Source organism: Lathyrus oleraceus, chromosome 1 (assembly GCF_024323335.1).
Source record: "Lathyrus oleraceus cultivar Zhongwan6 chromosome 1, CAAS_Psat_ZW6_1.0, whole genome shotgun sequence".
NCBI lineage: Eukaryota > Viridiplantae > Streptophyta > Magnoliopsida > Fabales > Fabaceae > Lathyrus > Lathyrus oleraceus.
In genome coordinates, this window is record NC_066579.1 from 200,344,653 (window position 1) to 200,364,364 (window position 19,712).

General features: G+C 38.3%; 1 protein-coding gene across 1 annotated transcript; it reads left to right on the forward strand.

The window, feature by feature from the left end:
* Positions 1–4,230: 4,230 nt before the first annotated feature.
* Positions 4,231–5,104, forward strand: LOC127099511 (uncharacterized). The gene is made up of 2 exons (XM_051037392.1): positions 4,231–4,528; positions 4,608–5,104. Exons 1-2 carry the CDS (start codon positions 4,231–4,233, stop codon positions 5,102–5,104), a joined length of 795 nt encoding a protein of 264 aa, XP_050893349.1.
* The last annotated feature ends 14,608 nt before the right edge of the window (positions 5,105–19,712 follow it).

Sequence of the window (19,712 nt, forward strand, 5' to 3'; positions counted from 1 at the left end):
AAAACTCAATAGAAAGCAGGATGATACACGACATTGTTCCTCATTTCAGTGAGGGCAAATATCCCTTGTCCTTATTTTAATGATGTCAAACCTTTTTAGTTTCTCATAATGTGTGCTTTGGACGGTGTCATCATATCATAGAATACGTTCATCCTCCAACATGCTCAAAGTATAAGTGAAATGAGTCCATGCATATAGGAGCATTTCATAGATGTGAATAATGCAGTTGATCATTATTGGTACCTTAGGTTCATAAGAAAATGGTATGAATTGACCAAAATATCAAAAACTCATTTTTGACAGTTTAAGAATTTTGAGTTGACTCATGACTTGGAGCGTAACTCTCGGGTATGAACAAGTCGAGTCATGAGTCAACTCGTAACTTCGAGCAGTAGAACTGTGAGTTGACTCATGACTTGGAGCGTAACTCTTGGGGTCTGAATAAGTCGAGTTATGAGTCGACTCAACTCTGGAAAAACCTGTTTGAGTTAACTCATGCTCTGTTTGAGTCGACTCATTGGCTCTTTCATTTGAACCATGTTGCCACGGGTCTGAACAGGCCGAGTCATGAGTCGGCTCAACTCTAGAAAACCCATGTTTGAGTCGACTCATCCCCTATTTGAGTCGATTCATCACCTGCTTCATTTGAGTAGTTTTTGCCTCGGGTCTGAACAGGTCGAGTGACTTGTGTGAACAGGTTGACTGGTCGCTGTTGGCACTCAATTTTCTGCTGTGCATTTTTGCAATATTATTCTGTTATGTATGTTACTTTGTCCATGCATCATATAAATATTCTAGAGTCTCTTCTTCAACAAATAACAAGAAACGTGAAAGATATACACCAAAGTGCTCTTCATCTTCATTCTCCATTGCATTTCTCAACAATTACACATAATAACTTTTGTTGATCATTCTGCATTGTTGTGGTGATAACGTCCAAATAGGATTGTGTAATCTTTGTTTGGATTGAGGCTTTGTGTGGGTTTTTCTTGAATAAAACCATTGGGGTTTTATCCTCCAAGAATTGGGGTTTTCTGCACTAACCTTTGCTTCATAGATTTAGCCGAGTGAAAGGTTTGAAGAACGGTGGGTTCGGTCAAACAAGTAGCGGTAACTGGAGGATTCTGAAGAAAGCTTAGGGTTCAAGAGTCTTGCGTTCGAAATCATCCGAGCTAAAGTTTTGGAGAACGTGGAATTCTTGGAATAAGGTAGCTACAACCGGAGGTTTGTTCAGAGCGCTTGAAGGACTTGGTTCAACTCGAATAAAGGGGAGAAAAGTGAATAGGATCTGCAACAACACTAGGGGTTGATTGGTGGTGATCATTTCTTCTCTTGTAAAAACTTTGCAAATTGGTAATAAAGATCTCAATTCTAGTTTTAGAATTGGGGGAAGACGTATCCTAAGCGAGGATGAAAGGGGAACTGCCTAAATAAATCAGGTGTTGTTCTCTCTTTCTCTTAACTCTTTAAATTCTGAATTAATTACGTTTTTATGTGAAATTAATAGTAAAACCAATCTCGCTTAATTTTTTTGCATGATAGTTGTTCGATAAATTGGTGCAATCACTTTGATTGCAACTAAGTAAAATTCTACACATTCAATTTGAGTGAAATTGAGACTTGGTGTGGAGTGCACACCAAGCGTTCGATAAAATTAATATCACACAAATCTATTAATATTTTACTTGTTCTCTTATTGTGTTAATTCATCATTAAAGGCAACTATATCAAGGATTGTGGTAATTGATTGATTGATTTAGATAGTGGTTTATTATCTCTATCTTAGTTATTCCATTCGGTTTCACACATATCCGATCTTTCTATTAACAAATTGTCGATTGTAATCTACAGAGCTTTTACAACCGTTGAAAACATTTTTAAAAAGCGCTAAATTTTAAATACTGATATATTCAACCCCCCATTCTAGATCAGTACTATCGTCTAACAAGTGGTATCATGAGCTCCAGTTCATCTTGGAAACTATTTCATATAGCAATGATGGTGAAAAAATGTTTCGAGTATGAGAATGTTGTTGTATCAAAGTTGTATTCAGCAGGTTGTAAGGAGGCCTTTATATAGTACTTGAAATGATACCGTTTGAGGGAAATCAATGGAGATTCTGTGCCAGCTGTGGGAGTTAAAGGTAGTCAATTTCTTGTCCTTTCCATAGCAGTCTTGGAGTTTAATCAATTGTTTCCTTAAAAGGACTTGTAATACAATTTAAATACTTCCAACATAAGTTTCTGCTCCGGTGATATCTGATGGCGTGTTAAGCATGTGTTAGAGTGAGCATGATTAGAGTCTTCAGATATCTCTTGCAAAGTCTTCTAATATCTCTTGCAGAGTCTTCAGATATCACTTGCAGAGTCTTCAGAATTAGAGCTTGAACTTCAGATTTAGATTCTTCAGGAGATTGCTCCTTAGATGTATTTTGTTCAGAATCAGATCTAATTTCTCTTTGTGTTGGGTCAGCTTTTCTGGACTAATTCAGATGCCAAATATTCGTTTCTTGATGATCAGAAGATGACTTATCAAAGTCATTCTAACTTAGAATCCTGCACACTTAAGAAAAATTGTTAGGGTACCAAATTATTTCATTCTTTTTTATCATCACAACTTAGAGATATATTGCAGAATGAAAATCTTGTTCTAACAATTTATGGTTAACCCCATATCCTTTTCAGGGACACACCTTTATGGTTAACCCCCATTTCTTGGTTTTGACACCATCTTTTTCCTTTGGTTTAAACACCACCCCCGATCATCTTCTTTTTCAATCTTTATCCTCTGAACTACAAAGCTCTGAGTTCCTTATTGCATTATGAGGATACGTAGGCACGAGGATACGAATTCTTGGGGAGCATATTTTTTAACCCTTCTTTCCTCTCCCCTTTTTCTTTCTCTAGGTCCACGAACTATGAGGCTCTTACTTTCTCACTGCATGATGAGAATACATAGGCATGAGGGCCATAGCCCTCCTCGAGCACTCTTTTCCTAACCCATTTTATTTTTTGCAGGTAAATGAAGATAACAATACCCATCCAAGCAAAATCGTTCAAAACGGTTCCCATGGAGTACCATGGATGTGAGGGGTGCTAATACCTCCCCCTTGCATAACCTACTTCCTTACCCATTTCTCAATTTCCCGTCGGGGTCTTATCGATATTTTCCCTTCGAGCGTGCGATGCGTTCGGTGGGCATATTTCATCTAGCTTCAACTGACGACTCTACTAGGGAACGCAAACTAGTCGCTAGAAGGAGTCAAGCCAAGTTTTGTTTTCTGCTTGTTTTCTTGGGTGTTTACTTTCTTGTTTTCTTGCTTTTTTCTTTTATGCTTGTTCATTGCATTCATTTTTACTGCTTTAGATTTTCATTTTTTGCTAACTATGTTCTAGATCTTATTGTGGTACTCTCTGTGGGTTGGGGATGATGTTTCATGAGAGAAGCTCTATACCCGAGCTCGAGCATAAACATAGAATAGTATCGTGACTATAGTCATGGAGACCTACTTGAAGTTAGTCCTCGTTTATGGTTAACATGAGACATCACACCTAGAGTATATCCTTTTAAGAGCATCAGTGTCCGACGAGTCATTCGTTTCAGACAATGGTTTCTTAATGGGGATCTATGACTCTAGGGACCTTTTTAGGGTTACCTTTTAAGATTAGTTCACACATGTGACTGGTATATTGGGTTCTTTTGCAGGAAACCAAGACCATACATACCTTTGTTCTCACGTAACATCAGACTTTTGAATCAGTGTAGAGTTGTATTTACCGTTTACCTAGAACATGTGGCACTTGTGAATCCATGATGCCTGCATTATCATTACATCATATTTAAATTAATTTTTAGCATGTTCATTTTTAGGAAACCATCAATTTGTCACTTGAGGTAGTTCATTAAGTTATGAAGAAGTTTGACCGAAGGAATACATATTAATACAAACTCAGAGAGTACAAGTTTGATAAGCTTAGGAAGCTTGCTTTCCTGTTGATTGGTGAGCAGAAAGATGTCTTCAAGAAGGATTATGGTAATATGTTGGGTGTCCTGATTACCGAGGTAGATCCAGGATTGATCCTTACTTTTTCCCAGTTTTATGACCCCACGCTGCATTGTTTCAGTTTCTAGGATTTTCTTCTAGCTCCTACTCTAGAAGAATTTGCTCATATTTCTCATATTTTCTTCTAGTTCCTTACATGGGTTTTGTGGAATTTAAAGGTTGCTTTGATGGCTCAAGATCTTCATCTTGATAAGAATCTGGTTGAATCTAATCTTCGTACAAAGGGAAGCGCTAGAGGTTTTACTTCGAAGATCCTCTTTGAGAAGGCCAATTTGTTTGCTAGTAGTGGAAATTGTGATGCCTTCTCTGTTCTGTTTGCTCTTCACATTTTTGAGGTGATACTCTTTCAAAATATTGAGGGGTTCATCGACAAAACTGCTGTTACTATTTTCATCTCCATAAATTTGGTGCCTACTCTTTTAACTGATGCATTCTTTTCTTTCCTTTGGAGAAACCAGAAAAGAGGTGGGACGATCAAATTTTTGCATTTCTCTACTTTACAAGTGGATTTTGACTCACTTACCAAGAAGATAACCTTTTGCAGACAATGTTGGAGCTTTGAAGTGGTCTCAGAGGTTGATGTCTTTGGATGCTGAGGATGTTGTTTGGTATTGTCGTGACTACGATGGGGTGGGTCTTATTTACAGTTGTGGAGATTTCCATAATGTACCTTTTGTTAGTTCTAGAGGTGGAGTCATCAATTATAATCCTATTCTTTCATTGCGTCAGTTGGGTTATCAGTTGAAGAAAGAGCCTGAAGCTAAGCTATTAGAGGAGCTTCTTATAGCCGAAGGGGTTAAGGATGCAGATATGATGAAGAGAATACGTCGTGCTTGGGGAAAAGTTTACTGTATAGGGAAGAAGGAATTGGGCAAACAGAACTGCATCGTCGTAAATTCATATACAAAGTGGGTAAGAGTTAGAGCTAAGGGTATCAAGCTCCCATATCCATGGGAACCTTCCACGAGTTTTAAAGCACCTAAGCCTTTTGTTGTTGTTATTCACGAGGAGACTATTCTAAGGAGACTATCAAGAGCTTAGAGAAATAAAATGTCGATCTCCAATCTAATCTCGGTAAGCTTACGAGAGAGAAAGAAGACTTGGAGCTTAACCTCAACCAGAAGAGAATCATAACATCCCAAGCAGTAGAGGAAGCCCAAGAGGATCAGTTTAAAAGGAGGAAAGTAGGTGATGCTTTGAAAGGGACTATTGATAGTTTGTTCATCAAGAAGAAATAGCTCGCCGACACCCAGTATCAAACCTGCAAGAGGGAGATCAGTTGTCAAGACCATCTTAAGAAATTTCGAGAACAGTTGGAAGGTTGCAAGAAGGAGTTAAAGGAAGAAAAGAGACGTACTAAAAAGTTAGAGGTTTCCTTATCCCATCGCCAGCCAGAACTTGACCAGCGGTTTGAGGAGATTCGAGAGTTGAAAGGCCAAGCACACCAAAGCTGAGAAGAGAATGATTAACTTTAGTAAGAGGCCATGCATTGGAAAAGGAATAGTCGGCACCTGCAAGTTCTTTTGGATCAGAAAGAGGTTGTGTTGAAAAAACTATTGGAGGAATCTAGTCGTATCCCATAGCTCGCTTTATCTAGTGTTATATGTTGCTTTTGTATTTAGATTTAAGGCCAACTTCATGTAGCTCATTGATAAGACTCTTGAGTTGTACTAATTAGCACTTTTCAGCTATTTGAATGAAAAAAGATTCGTGGTTCTATTTATTTTATTTCCCGGAATTGAATGACTATTTTACAACCGATGGTTTCGTTGAAAATTAAATCTTTGCATACATCTCATTCATTCATTCATACATACATTTTTATCCAGAAAATAAAAAATATAAAATGCTTATATCCGTCTTCATCCTTTTCAAAAAGACGACGACTCACCGGTACTTCACCAGAACCAACAAAAAGAGAATTATGTCTGATTTTGAACAAGAGAACGCTGCAACAAGAGAGGCTCCAGCTCAACTCCAAGGACAAACGGGTACCACTCTAGAACATCTGCAAACTCAAAGAGACAACACTGCTATTGTCAATCAAGTTGATGTTATTATGGTGACTTTTGCTGCTGACACAACTCTGGTTGTGATGGATCCTATTGACCCTTTTGTTCAACCTACTGCTGTTAGGCAACCTTTGTCTCAAGCTCATCCCAATACGTTTGTTGTTGCCTATCCATGGAAAATGCCTCATAATTACAACCCTTATATTGCTACCATAAATTCGTTCAGGCCGTATCAATCCTTTGTTGCTGCTCCTGCCAAAGTGAATTCTACTACCTTCTCGTGGGGGATGCCTAATACATACTCTTCTCAAATGGTTGAAATAGAAGAGCCACCTTCTGTGAATGTTGATAGTGTTGAAGACCAGGAGCCCGAGTATCGGGGTCCTCATCTCAACTTCCATATCTCTGCTCCGCCTGTTTAGCCAAATCCCTATGCTTCTGATGTTATGGTTCCTCCATTTTCGGACAATGATGCACTCCAGTATGCCCATTCTGGGGCACCTCTTGCTCCGAATGTGCAATTTGAAGGACGAATTTCTCAAGAGGGCATTCTAGCTTCCCAGACTTTGAACCCAACTTTGATGTATCATATGTTCCCAAAGTTTATGCCGCAACCTATGCCCGGTCATAATGTTGTTCAACCTCATCCTAGGGTTTCTACTCAAAGGGTACCTGGGATCAATCCACCTAGACCTACTGAATATCAACTCCTAGAGGAGAAAATCCGTGCTATTTAAGGTTTCTCTTCTCTCAGTTTGAATGCAAGAGAACTGTGCTTGGTACCCAATGTTGTGCTCCCTCAAAAGTTCAAAGTACATAATCTACCCAAATACAAGGGCTTAAGCTGTCCTTGCACCACATTTCCATGTATTGCAGGAATATGGCTTCCTACACTGATAATGATGAGTTATTAATCCATTTCTTCCAAGACAACCTATTTGGGGCATCTTTGGATTGATATATGAATCTAGAGCCAAGGAAGATAAGGTCCTGGAAGGATTTGTCCGACGCCTTTTTGAACCTGTACGAGTATAATATGGACATGACCCCCACCAGATTACAACTCCAGAGCCAGACACAACGGTCTAATGAAACTTTTAAAGAGTATGCGCAAAGGTGGCATGAAATGGCTTCGAGGGTTAAACCTACCTTGACAGATACCGAGTTAGTGGACATCTTCATGGGGACGCTCCAAAGTTTATACTATGAAAAAATGGTTGGGAGTTCAACTTCCAACTTTGCTGATCTAGTCATAACCAGGGAGATGACTGAAAGTGGTCTTAAAACTGGGAAGATTGCCAGTGGTGGTAACCAACAATCTGTGGTAAGAAGACATTTTAGTGGGTATGCCAAGAAGAAAAAAAGAGAGACGAATGTTGTAACAACAAATGTTCCAAAGTATCCAGCTCCTATGGATCCTCCACCATACTATCCATATCCATATGTGGCGGCAACCCAGTTCCAACAACCATTTCAGTATCAACCACAATATCAACAACCTCCTCAGGCTCAACAACAACAACAACAACCTTAAGGAAAAGCTCCTCAAAGTTAGAACACAAACAACAGAGGACTAAATCAGAATCTTCGTGGGAATCAGGGGCAAAATCAGAACCAGAATCAGAATTGGAATTAGAGGCGTTCTCATTATACCCAAGTTTGAGTACCATATTCTGAGTTGTTCCTTTATCTTATGCATGTGTGAGCAATTTCTCCTAGGCAGGTTCCACCTACAGTATTTTCGTTTGGACCGCACCACAACCCCGATGTATCATGTGCTTTCCATGCAGGTTATATTGGCCATACAGTCGAGGATTGTATTATGTTCAAAAATAAACTACAAGACCTCATTGATTAAAATATTTCGTCATTCACCGAAGAAAAGCCAAATGTGAAGGCTAATCCTTTGCCTAATCATGGTAATCAGACATTGAATGAAATTGTTGAAGAGGATAGTACAAAGGTGGTCCAGTTGGTAGATAATGTGAAGACTCCATGCTCAGGTATTTCTATGAGTATACAGAAGCATGGTATGCTGACAGGTGTGCATGATGATTGTGAGGTGTGCAAGACTGAGCCAGAAAGATGTGAAGAACTCAAGGACCGCGTCCAAGAGTTGTTGAATCAAGGTGTCTTGCAGTTTTAAAGAGACTGAACCTTGGGGGAAGTTTCCATTATCGAGCCGATTGAGATTGTTTACCGCAAGAAACAGATAGAAGCTTCGATGAAGAAAGTTCAGCCCATTGTTTTTCATGTTTTCCCACCTTTCCCTTATTACAATTCTAAGGTTGTGCCTTGGAAGTATAATGCAACTATTTCAGTAGGTGGTGAAGAAGTTCAGGCTCCTAATGTAAAGATCGTCAATATATAGGTCCAAGGGGCATGACCCACAATGGTCATGTGTTTGCACCAAAATATACTCCGAAAGTGGTTCTAACGCCAATGACAATTCCTACTCCTCTTCCTCAGGCAGGGGCATCTGTTTGTGTTTCCATTAATCTAGTTGGGGCACCCGATTCTTCTATGTCAAAAGGTATTTCTAATAATTCAACAGAAGCATCAACTTCGAGGGGGAAAGAAGTGATCAGAGAGAAAGAGAAAGCTGATAGGATCATTACTGCAGAAGAGGGGCATGAATTCTTGAAGATGATTAAAAGAAGTGATTTCAAGATTGTCGACCAGCTAGGTCAAACTCCATCAAAAATCTCAATATTGTCATTATTTCTCAGTTCTAAAGCTCATCGAAAATCTCTTTTCAAGGTTCTCAACATGGAACATGTGATGCAAGATATCACAGTCGATCGGTTTGATGATGTGGTGGCCAATATTATAGAAAGCATGTACTTGAGTTTCAACGAGGCAGAGTTGACAACTAAAGGGCATAATCACAACAAAGCCTTACACATTTCTGTGACTTGTGCATACACTTTAGTCTCAAGGGTCCTAGTTGACACTGGCTCTTCGCTTAATGTGTTTCCTAAAAGCACAATAAGTCAATTGCAGTTTGAGGGACCGAAGATGAGAGCAAGTGCTTTTATTGTCTGAACTTTTGATGGATCTCAAAGGGATGTCATTGGGGAATTAGATTTGCCAATTTGTGTTGGACCCCACTAGTTTATTATCACTTTCCAATTCATGGATATCCACCTCCCTATAGTTTCCTATTAGGGAGGCCATAGATCCATGCAGCCGGCGCCATAAATTCTACTCTACATTAGAAATTGAAGATCTTGTTTGAAGACAAGTTTGTCATCGTCGGTGGTAAGGAGGATTCTATAATCAGCGTGTTGTCTTCCAATCAGAGCCAATCAACAGCCATGGTGCTATCATCAGCCAAGAGTGCCAAGCAGACTCTAGAGAATGGTTATCTCTCGGGTTGGGGCCAAATTGTGAGGGTACCTGAGAAGCATGATCGGTTTGATCTCGGTTATCATCCTACTTCCCGTCATCCAACTCCGAGGGGAGTCAAGAAGTTTAACCCAGTCAGGTTCAGTAGTGCAGGCTACCTATTTGATTCTTCTATAGTAGTAGTAGATGGTGCAAGCTCCAGCCAGCGTACAGTCTTCGGTTTCATTCGCAAGTGTCCTCCAGGATTCAAGCTTGACAACTGGACCTCTATTGTAGTCCATGTGGTTTTCTTGGAAGAAATATAATGCATTTTTTTCTTGTCCCTTGCCTTCTCCCGAGCCATGTTAGCTTGTAAGGGCCTTCTTTGTTTTAAAAACATTATTGAATCAATGAAAGGCAGTTTTTGCACTCAAAATCATGATCCATTTTCTTTCTATTATTTTACCTTTTCACTAAAAAGTAAATGGAAAAAGTTTATTCTCTTTTATTTTTCACATTATTTTTCAAAAAAAAAAATCATTCTAAAATAAGCTCATAACATGTAGAGCAAATAATTCCACTGAGAGCAACATTGCTAAAGTTCACTGTAAATTTGGGTTTCCAATTAACAAAACCAAAGACGATGGTGAGGAAGATTGTGAAGTACCACCTAAGCTTGCAAGACTACTTGAGCATGAAGAAAAGGATATTCATCTGCATCAAGAACAGTTAGAAGTGATCAATCTTAGCTCCGAGGAAGTTAAAAGAGGGGTCAAGACTGGGGCATCCCTAGCCGAGCATATACACTGTGAGTTGGTAAAGCTACTTCATGAGTATGTTGATATCTTCGTCTGGTATTATTAAGACATGCCTGGTTTGGATACCAACATTTTTGAACATTGCCTTTGGCTCAAGCCCAAAAGTCCCCCGGTTAAGCAAACGTTTCGCATAACCAGACCCGACACGACACTGAAGATCAAAGAAGAGGTTCAAAAGAAGTTTGATGTTGGTTTGCTAGATATCATTGAATATCCTCAATGGGTTTCTAATATTATTCCAGTTCCGAAGAAGGATAGGAAGGTTTGAATGTGTGTGGACTACCGTAACCTTAACAAAGCGAGCCCAAAGGATGACGTTCCTTTGCCTCATATTGATGTTTTGGTAGACAACACAGCTCAACATTAAGTATTTTCTTTCATGGACGGTATCTTAGGGTATAATAAAATCAATATGGCTCCAAATGATATAGAGAAGACAAGTTTCAACACACCCTGGGGAACTTACTGCTACAAAGTCATGCCTTTTGGTTTGAAAAATACAGGTGCAACATATCAGCGCACTATGATGACTCTTTTTCACGACATGATCCACAAGGAGATTGAAGTGTATGTAGACGATATGATTGCTAAGTCCAAGACTGAAGAAGACCACTTGGACTATCTGAGAAAGTTATTTTCCAGACTCCAAAAATTCCAGTTCAGGTTGAATCCTGCTAAGTCCACTTTCAGGGTCCATTCCGGCAAGCTGTTGGGGTTCATCGTGAGTCAGAGAGGTATTGAGATTGATCCAGACAAAGTCCGAGCCATTCAAGATATGACAACTATCAAAATAGAGAAAGAAGTTTGAGGCTTCCTTGGACAACTAAATTACATATTATGGTTCATCTTTCATTTGATGGCTACCTGTGAACCGATATTCAAATTGTTAAGAAAAAATCAAGCGGTCGTGTGGAATGATGATTGTCAAGAGGCATTTGACAAGATAAAAAAGTATTTACCAGAACCACTTATCTTGAAACCACCAGTTCCTAGTAGGCCATTAATCATGTATCTCATCGTGCTAGATGAATCAATTGGTTGTGTATTGGGTCAACATGACGACACGGGCTGTAAAGAACATGCAATCTATTACTTGAGCAAGAAGTTCACTGAATGTGGGACCAGATACTCACTGTTAGAGAAGACTTATTGTGCTTTAGCTTGGGCAACTCGACTCCTAAGACAATATATGATTTGCCACACAACTTTGTTAATAAAATGGATCCAATAAAGTATATTTTTGAGAAGTCCGCTGTCAGTGGAAGGATTTCCCGATGGCAAATGTTGTTAACCGAGTATGACATCCAGTATGTGACTCAGAAAGCCATCAAGGGGAGGACATCATGTTCATCAGAGACTGCAACATTCCAGGCCCTGACGAAGGACCCTAACCAGGAGCGCAATGGACGCTCGTGTTCGACGGTGCCTTTAATGCAAAAGGCCACAGAGTATGAGCAGTTATTACATCTCCGAATGGTCTTTATATTCCATTCACCGCAGGATTATGCTTCGATTGCACCCACAATATGGTAAAATATGAAGCGTGTATCTACAGTATTGAAGCAACCATCGATTTAAGAATCAAGATTCTTGACGTTTTTGAAGAATTTGCTTTGGTAATCAGTCAAGTTCGAGGAGATTGGGAAACTTGGGATAAGAAGTTGGTTCCGTACAGAGAACACGTCATAAATTTGATTCCCTATTTTGATGAAATCACTTTTCATTATATCCCAAGGGAAGAAAATCAATTAGCCGATACTCTTGCTACTCCTTAATCCATCTTTAAAGTCAAGTGGAAGAATTAAGGACCTGTAATCCGCATTGACCACTTGGATGAACCAACACACTGTCTAGCAATGGAGGTCGAATTTGACGATAAGCCTTGGTTCTACGACATTAAGAGGTATCTGGATGTAAAATAGTATCCCGAGAAAGCATCCATTATAGATAAGAAATCTTTGAGAAGATTTTCTGCTAAGCTTTTCTTGAATGAGGATGTTTTATACAAGAGGAATTATGATTTTATGTTGCTCAGATGCGTGGATAGACATGAATCAAGCACGATCATAAGGTTCATACATGAGGGTCGTGAAGGGGTACATGTTAAGGGGCCTGCTATGGCTTAGAAGATCCTTCAGGTTGGGTATTATTGGTCAATAATTGAGGTGGATTATTACAACTTCGTCAAGAGGTGTCACAAGTGCCAAATCTTTGGTGACAAGATCCACGTTCCTCCAACTCCATTGGACGTCTTGGCTTCTCCTTCGCCTTTCTTTATGTGAGGCATTGACATGATTGGTATGATCGAGACGAAAGATTCTAACGGTCATTGTTTCATCCTTGTGGCTATTGGCTACTTCACAAAATGGGTGAAAGTTGCTTCCTATACAAACGTCACTAGTATATGGAATGGAGGTTGTTCTGCCTATCAAAGTTGAAATCCACTCTCTGAGGGTCATCATGGAAGCAGACCTCAATGAAGCTGAATGGATGCAGTCTAGATATGATCAACTAAATCTCATGGAAGATAAGCGCTTGACGTCCATTTTCCATGGTTAGTTGTACCAACGGCGCCTCAAGAGAGCTTTTGATAAGAAGATTCTTCCTCGCTCATTCCAAGCCGGCGAGCTTGTGCTCAAAAGACTTTCTCCTATACACTCGGATCCTCGGGGCAAGTGGACTCCCAACTATGAAGGACCCCTTGTTATCAAAATGGCCTTCTCGGGAGGGGCTTTCATTCTCACCATAATGGATGGGTATGACTTGCCAATGCCGGTAAGCTCAGAAATACTAAAAGAAAATTATGCCTAGAGAAAAAATGAATACAAAGCCCGCTAGATTGGTACCCTTAAGAATTAATCTAGGGAAAATGGTTATCCTGATGGACCAAAAAAATGTACATGCAAAAGTTAGGGATTAAAAAAAAAATACAAGCCCGCTAAGTTGAAAACCCGAAAGGTCGACTTAGGCAAAAGTACATCCCGGTGGACAACAGAATAAAAATTCCCATGCAAAATTAAGGGATAAAGACATTTGACTATATCTTGACGTGATATTTTGAGCATATTCTCACCCTCAGCTTGACCTCATGCGACATCAAATCAGTCCAATCACCATCAACAAAAGCAAAGTATCGAAGCTCAATGCTATAGCGAATGACAACCAATGTTGTGATCAGTGGACAGACGAATAAATTTCCTATTGCCATTTAATTTGTTTTTCAATTTTTGCATCCTTGTACACGCTCTACATGTACAAAAATTTCCACAATTAATAAAATTCAATCGTTATTTAGTAAATTCTCTTCTTTTTATTTTTCCGCATTTTGTTTGCAAAATAACTGTCGATTTAGATTGCATAATGCCATAAAAATTTGAGAATAATAAAAAGATAAATCAAAAGGAAAGCTTTATGCATTTCTTTGATTGTTTAACATGCCCTAGTAGATTATCAGTAGTCTATAGTAAACTTTTGTCGTATGATTGTATCTTAACTAATGCTCAGTCAGGTCATACATCCTTTTTTCCCAAGCGGAGTCACATGGTAGTCCTCATCCAGCGGGATTTTCCCCAACAACATTAGTAACATGGATACCGATGAGTCGAAGTCTATCTTTTACCAAAACAACCTTACCTTGCTATCCAATATCACATTGCATACGCATCATAAATAAACAGTCATGCATTACAATCATACAATCATGCATATCGAGCATTCATTTTGCAGCTGATCTATCTCCCCAGCGGAATATTTTAGTTTATCCCCAACATATCAAACCAACCAGTTTATCTGTTTCTCTTTGCAACTCCCTTTTCTTGGGAAAACTTTAGGTTACTTTTGTACTTACTTATTTTTTACCTTGAACACCCTAAAAGCTAACACAATTCACACCTTCAGGTTAAAGATGATTAAATAGGGGCAACTATCATACCCCAAAATTTACCCTCCCTTTTTCCTTTTTTGCATATTCCATTTGCATACATTAAATCATATCATGCATGACCATTGCATTTGGTCATGGAATCACAAGCATGGCCACATTGTGTCTTGTATCTTCACACTAGGGTTTCATCTTGTTTTGCTTGTCAACTAACCCAAACTTAAATAATAGATGGTACTTGTTTGTTACTTTGCTCATGTATGTGATCATGCTCCAAATCAAGGCAAGACAAAGGTCTTTTGGTCAAGGGAAATGCAACTTTTCTCCATGTGATTCAAAGGTGGTTCATGTGTTTATTTCCATGCCACATCACTCAATATTCAAGCTATATTCAAGATCACTCAAGCCCTAATCAAGATTTCATCAAGGGTTTCTCATTCTATCATCATTGTAGCTTGGGATTCAAGAAAACATCAAGTTTGCACAAAGGGGTACATGTTGGTTTGTCCTAATTTGCAAGTATGCCATGTCTTTGGTCCAAACTCCATAACTCCTTCAACTTGTATCCAATTGTCAAGCTTATTTGAGTTAAATGTTCCTTTTGGTCCCCTCTACAACTTTTCTTCAAGAGTCAAACACCAATTCAATGATTAAAAACCTCATTTGTTCAAAGGACCAAGTTTCCAAAATGGGCCAAAGCCTTGCCATGACGCCTACTTTCCACCTTTGCCATTTTCAGTTCAAGTACTCTTTTGATCCCATTGTTTTTTCATCTTGTTAAGCTTATGTCAAAGATCATTTGGCCCATGTTTGGATCAAAATTCACAAGGGAATCAAATGTTATGGTGTCATCAACTTGGGACCTCAAAATGACCAAACATGCCTCAAACAACTTGACCAATTGCCCAACCTAAAACTCAGGTAATGGACCCAACTTCCCAAGCATGTAACTTTCACCTCAAATATCCTTTAGACTTGATTATTTTTGCATCGTGTTCTACTCCATGAAGTGATCATTTGGCTCAAAGAACATTGGAAAATGCATGAGTGGATTGGAATTGACCCAAGCATGAACATGGTGACATGAACTCTGTTTCTGCACGAACCCAAAAGATGCAACTTCAGGTCATTCTTTGTTTTGTGACCACTTGCACATGTGAAAACATTTCGTGATGTCAAAATGCATGCAAACAATCTAGAAACGACTTCATTTCATCAGCAAATCACACTTTTCATGTTTTATTTCACACAGATTTCAAAATGGAAAAAGTTGAAGCCTAACTCACACAATTTCGGATCCCATCCATGTGTGAGCTTCCCATTTCATTTCCTATAAATAGAGGATTGATTTGCCTTCATTTCCAAGCTTAAAGAGCCAAGAAATATATGCCTCACTGAAACTCGAAAGCACCTAAAAACCAATCACTCTCTTTTTCTATTCAAGTCCTTTTGCTTCTAAATTTCTGCCCATAATCCTTCATCGACATCATTTTAAGTTGTTTGAAGCTTTGTCGTGGTCTAAAACTTCCTACAACCTTGCTTCCAATTCCACCATTGTTGACCTCGAGCTTCGATTTGGACAAGGTAGTTACGAATAAAATTACACTTCAAGTAAGTTACCATTCTCTTCATGTGGTTACACTGATTTAAAGCCTTCATCTACCTTTGACTTATATTTTGATTTGGTCATTTAATTTGAAGAATTAGGGTTCTTCACGAGTTAGAGAAAATTCTCTCTACTCATAGCAAATCAATTGCTCTGATGCAAAGGGACATAAACGATGAGTGAAATAGAAGCTTGCACGATGCGTGTTTGAGCTTAAAACTTCAAGTTCAGGAAATTGCAAAATCAAATTCGGAGGTTGAAGACGAAGTTGGCTTTGTTCGCTTCATAGGGAAAATTTGAATCCCTAGCCAGTCAGGACGCTCCACATTCACTAGCCGTTACATTCAAATGTTTTATTTTCTTTTTTATTTCATTTAATTCCTTTTTATTCCAAAATTCATTTTAATTATCTCCTTTAATTTTTTTAGTCCTACTTTTTTTTTATAATTTCAAAAAAATATTATCTACCTCATAATTTTTCGATATTTTTAAAACTCATTTTGCATTTAATTCATATTTTCTCTTATTTTTCATTTTTCATTTTTCATTTTTATTTTAATCATTTTTTATAATTTTGTTAACCTTCTCCATTTTTCTTAGACTTGTATTTTGTGTTTTGATACCTCTTTGACATTTTCTCTTTTATTTTATTTTATTAATCGTTATTAAATCATTTTTAATCATTTTTTATTATTATTTCTTTTTGACATTCAATTGATGTTTTTGAATTAAGTTGATTGTTTGGTTGATGATTTCTTCCATATCTCAAATCATTTATAGATGGACTTGAGGTTGATTCAACCTTCTTTGATCCAAAATTATTAATAGATGATCATGAATCATCTTCAATACTTTGAATCAATTATAAGTTATCCCTCGATGTGCCATACTTTGAGTTCTTTAATTTGTGGATAGAATGATACCTATGTAATTGCCTTGACTCTCCTCTTAACTCTTTCTATCATCATCGCTTCTCTTCTTTAATCATTGTGTTACATGTTGTAGGAGATTAACTTTGTGTTAATTCTCTAACATGTCTGATACATACATTGTTATTGACCGGTCTCATATAAGTATGACTTCTATGTAAGCCTACTTACGATTACTTAACATGGCGCTAAATTGTCATAACACAATTAGTTGACCATTAACTCCTAACATTACTTCTTTCTCTTTATATTATTTCCATTTAATTCTTGCAATTTAACTCAAGTCATTTAGTTTATGTCATTTAATTTTATGTCATTTACTTAATTCACTTTAATTTCATGTCCCATTAATCATCATATCACTTCATCCTCTATCATCTTGCCTTAGTCATCTGTTGCTTCTTATCTTGTTTGATTGATCTACTTGTTAATCTTAATGAACCAAAACTTGATAAAGTAACTTTGACTTGATCTTAAACCTATGTTTGACTTGGATTGTTGAAGACCTCTTTGGACTTTGGAATTTGGCTTAGGATTTAGGCCCTTTGCTTGACTTAGAGAGACCATGGACCCATGGACCTTATGGGCAGTTTAACATACTTTGATCCTATTGAACTTTTGAGCTTATGGTTGTTATTCATCTGCTTTATGGCTTTTCTTATTGCATCCATCTGTTTAGGCTTAGCACACATACACACATAGGGATTTATCTTGGTTAACCATAAAGGTGTGTCCATGAAAAAGATAGGTAGTTACCATAAAGGTGTGTCCCTGGAAATTATAGGGGGTTAACCATAGATATGTGTTGTTAAAAAGAATATGGGTTAACCATAAAGGTGTGTCCCTGAAAAGTATAGGGGGTTAACCATAAAGGTGTGTCCCTGAAAAGGATAGGGGGTTAACCATAAAGGTGTGTACCTGAAAAGGATATGGGGTTAACCATAAAGGAGTGTCCCTAAAAACGATAGGGGATAACCATAAAGGTGTGTCCCTAAAAAGGATAGGGGTTAATCATAAAGGTGTTTCCCTGAAAAGGATAGGGGGTTAACCATAGAGGTGTGTCCCTGAAAAGGATATAGGGTTAACCATAAAGGTGTGTCCTTGAAAAGGATAGGGGGTTAACCATAAGGTTGTGTCCCTGAAAAGGATAGGGGGTTAACCATAAAGGTGTGTCCCTTAGTGGATCTGACTCATCCCTACAAGCATCTTTGGGAACTTTCCTTAATAACTTGTCAGTCCTTGACTAGTCTTACATGCCATGCGCCTTAAGCAATAGAAAATTATGAGATGGGATCTTCCCTACCCTTGTCTAGAGTACCTCTGTGTACAAGATGTAGACCCTAGCTGCTAAGAGATTCGTTTCTATTCATAGACTTTAGTGCAATTCTAGTCAATTCACTGTCAAGTCTGCAACTTTCCATATAACTCTTTTATCTCTCCTCTTAGTTTAAACACCATTGTAATCAACTTTCTTTCAGGACCACACCTTAATGGTTAACCCTATATCCTTTTTAGGGACCAACCTTTATGTTTAACCCCCTATCCTTTTTCAGGGACACAACTTTATGGTTAACCCCTATCCTTTTCAGGGACACACCATTATGGTTAACACCATATCCTTTTTAGGGACACGCCTTTATGGTTAACCCCATATCCTTTTCACGGACACACCTTTATGGTTAACCCCATATCCTTTTCAGGAACACGCCTCTATGGTTAACCCATATCCTTTTCAAGGACACACCTATATGGTTAACCCCATATTCTTTTTAGGGACACACCTTTATGTTTAACCCCTATCCTTTTTAGGGACACACCTTTATGGTTAACCCCATATGCTTTTTAGGGAAACTTCTTTATGGTTAACCCCCTATCCTTTTCTTAGACTTACCTTTATGGTTAACCCCCTATCCTTTTCACGGAAACATATTTAAGGTTAACCCTTAACCTTTTCAATGACACACCTTTATGGTTAACCCCTTATCCTTTACACCGACACATCTTTATGGTTAAACCCCCCATCCTTTTCAGGGACACACCTCTATGCTTAACCCCCTATCCTTTTCAGGGAAACACCTTTATAGTTAACCCATTATCCTTTTCATGGACACACCTTTATGGTTAGCCCCTATCCATTTCAGGGACACACCTTTATGGTTAACACCCTATCCTTTTTAGGGACACACCTTTATGATTAACCCCCTATCCTTTTCAGGGACATACCTCTATGGTTAACGCCCTATCCTTTTTAGTGAAACACATTTATGGTTAACCCCTATTCTTTTCAGGGACACATCGTTATGGTTAACCCCCTATTATTTTTAGGGACACTCCTTTAAGGTTAACCCCATATCCTTTTCAGGGACACACCTTTATGGTTAACCCCCTATCCTTTTCAAGGACACACCTTAATGGTTAACCCCCTATCCTTTTCAGGGACACAACTTTATTGTTAACGCATTATCCTTTTCAGGGACACATCTTTATGGTTAACCCCTATCCTTTTAAAGGACACATATTTATGGTTAACCCCTTATACTTTTCAGGGACTCACCTTTATGGTTAACCCCCTATCCTTTTCAGGGACACACCTTTATGGTTAACCAAGAGAAAGTCGTATGTGTGTATGTGTGCTAAGCCTAAATAGATGGAGGAAATAAGTAAATCCATAAAGCAGATGAATAACAACCACAAGCTCAAAAGTTCAGTAGGAGACAATTAAGTTAAACTGTCGACAAGGTCCATGGGTCCAAGGTCACTCCAAGTCAAGCAAAGGGCCTAAATCCTAAGTCAAATTCCAAAGTCCAAAAAGGTCTTGAACAATCCAAGTCAAGCATAGGTTTAACATCAAGTCAAAGTTACTTTTTCATGTTTTGGTTCATTAAGATTAACAAGCAGATTAATCAAAAAAATTAAGAAGCGACAGATGAATAAGGCAAGATGAATAGCGTATGAAGTGATATGATGATTAATGGGACATGAAATTAAAGTGAATTAAGTAAATGACTAAAAATAAATGATTTGAATTAAATTGCAATAATTAAATGGAAATAATATAAAAAGCACGAAATAATGTT

What these genes read in the sequence shown, in the direction of transcription:
- LOC127099511 (XM_051037392.1), top strand. Translation starts at nt 4,231, where the DNA reads ATGGCTCAAGATCTTCATCTTGATAAGAATCTGGTTGAATCTAATCTT. An exon ending in TTGGAGAAACCAGAAAAGAG is followed by an intron (nt 4,529 to 4,607) that starts GTGGGACGATCA and finishes AACCTTTTGCAG; the next exon opens with ACAATGTTGGAGCTTTGAAG.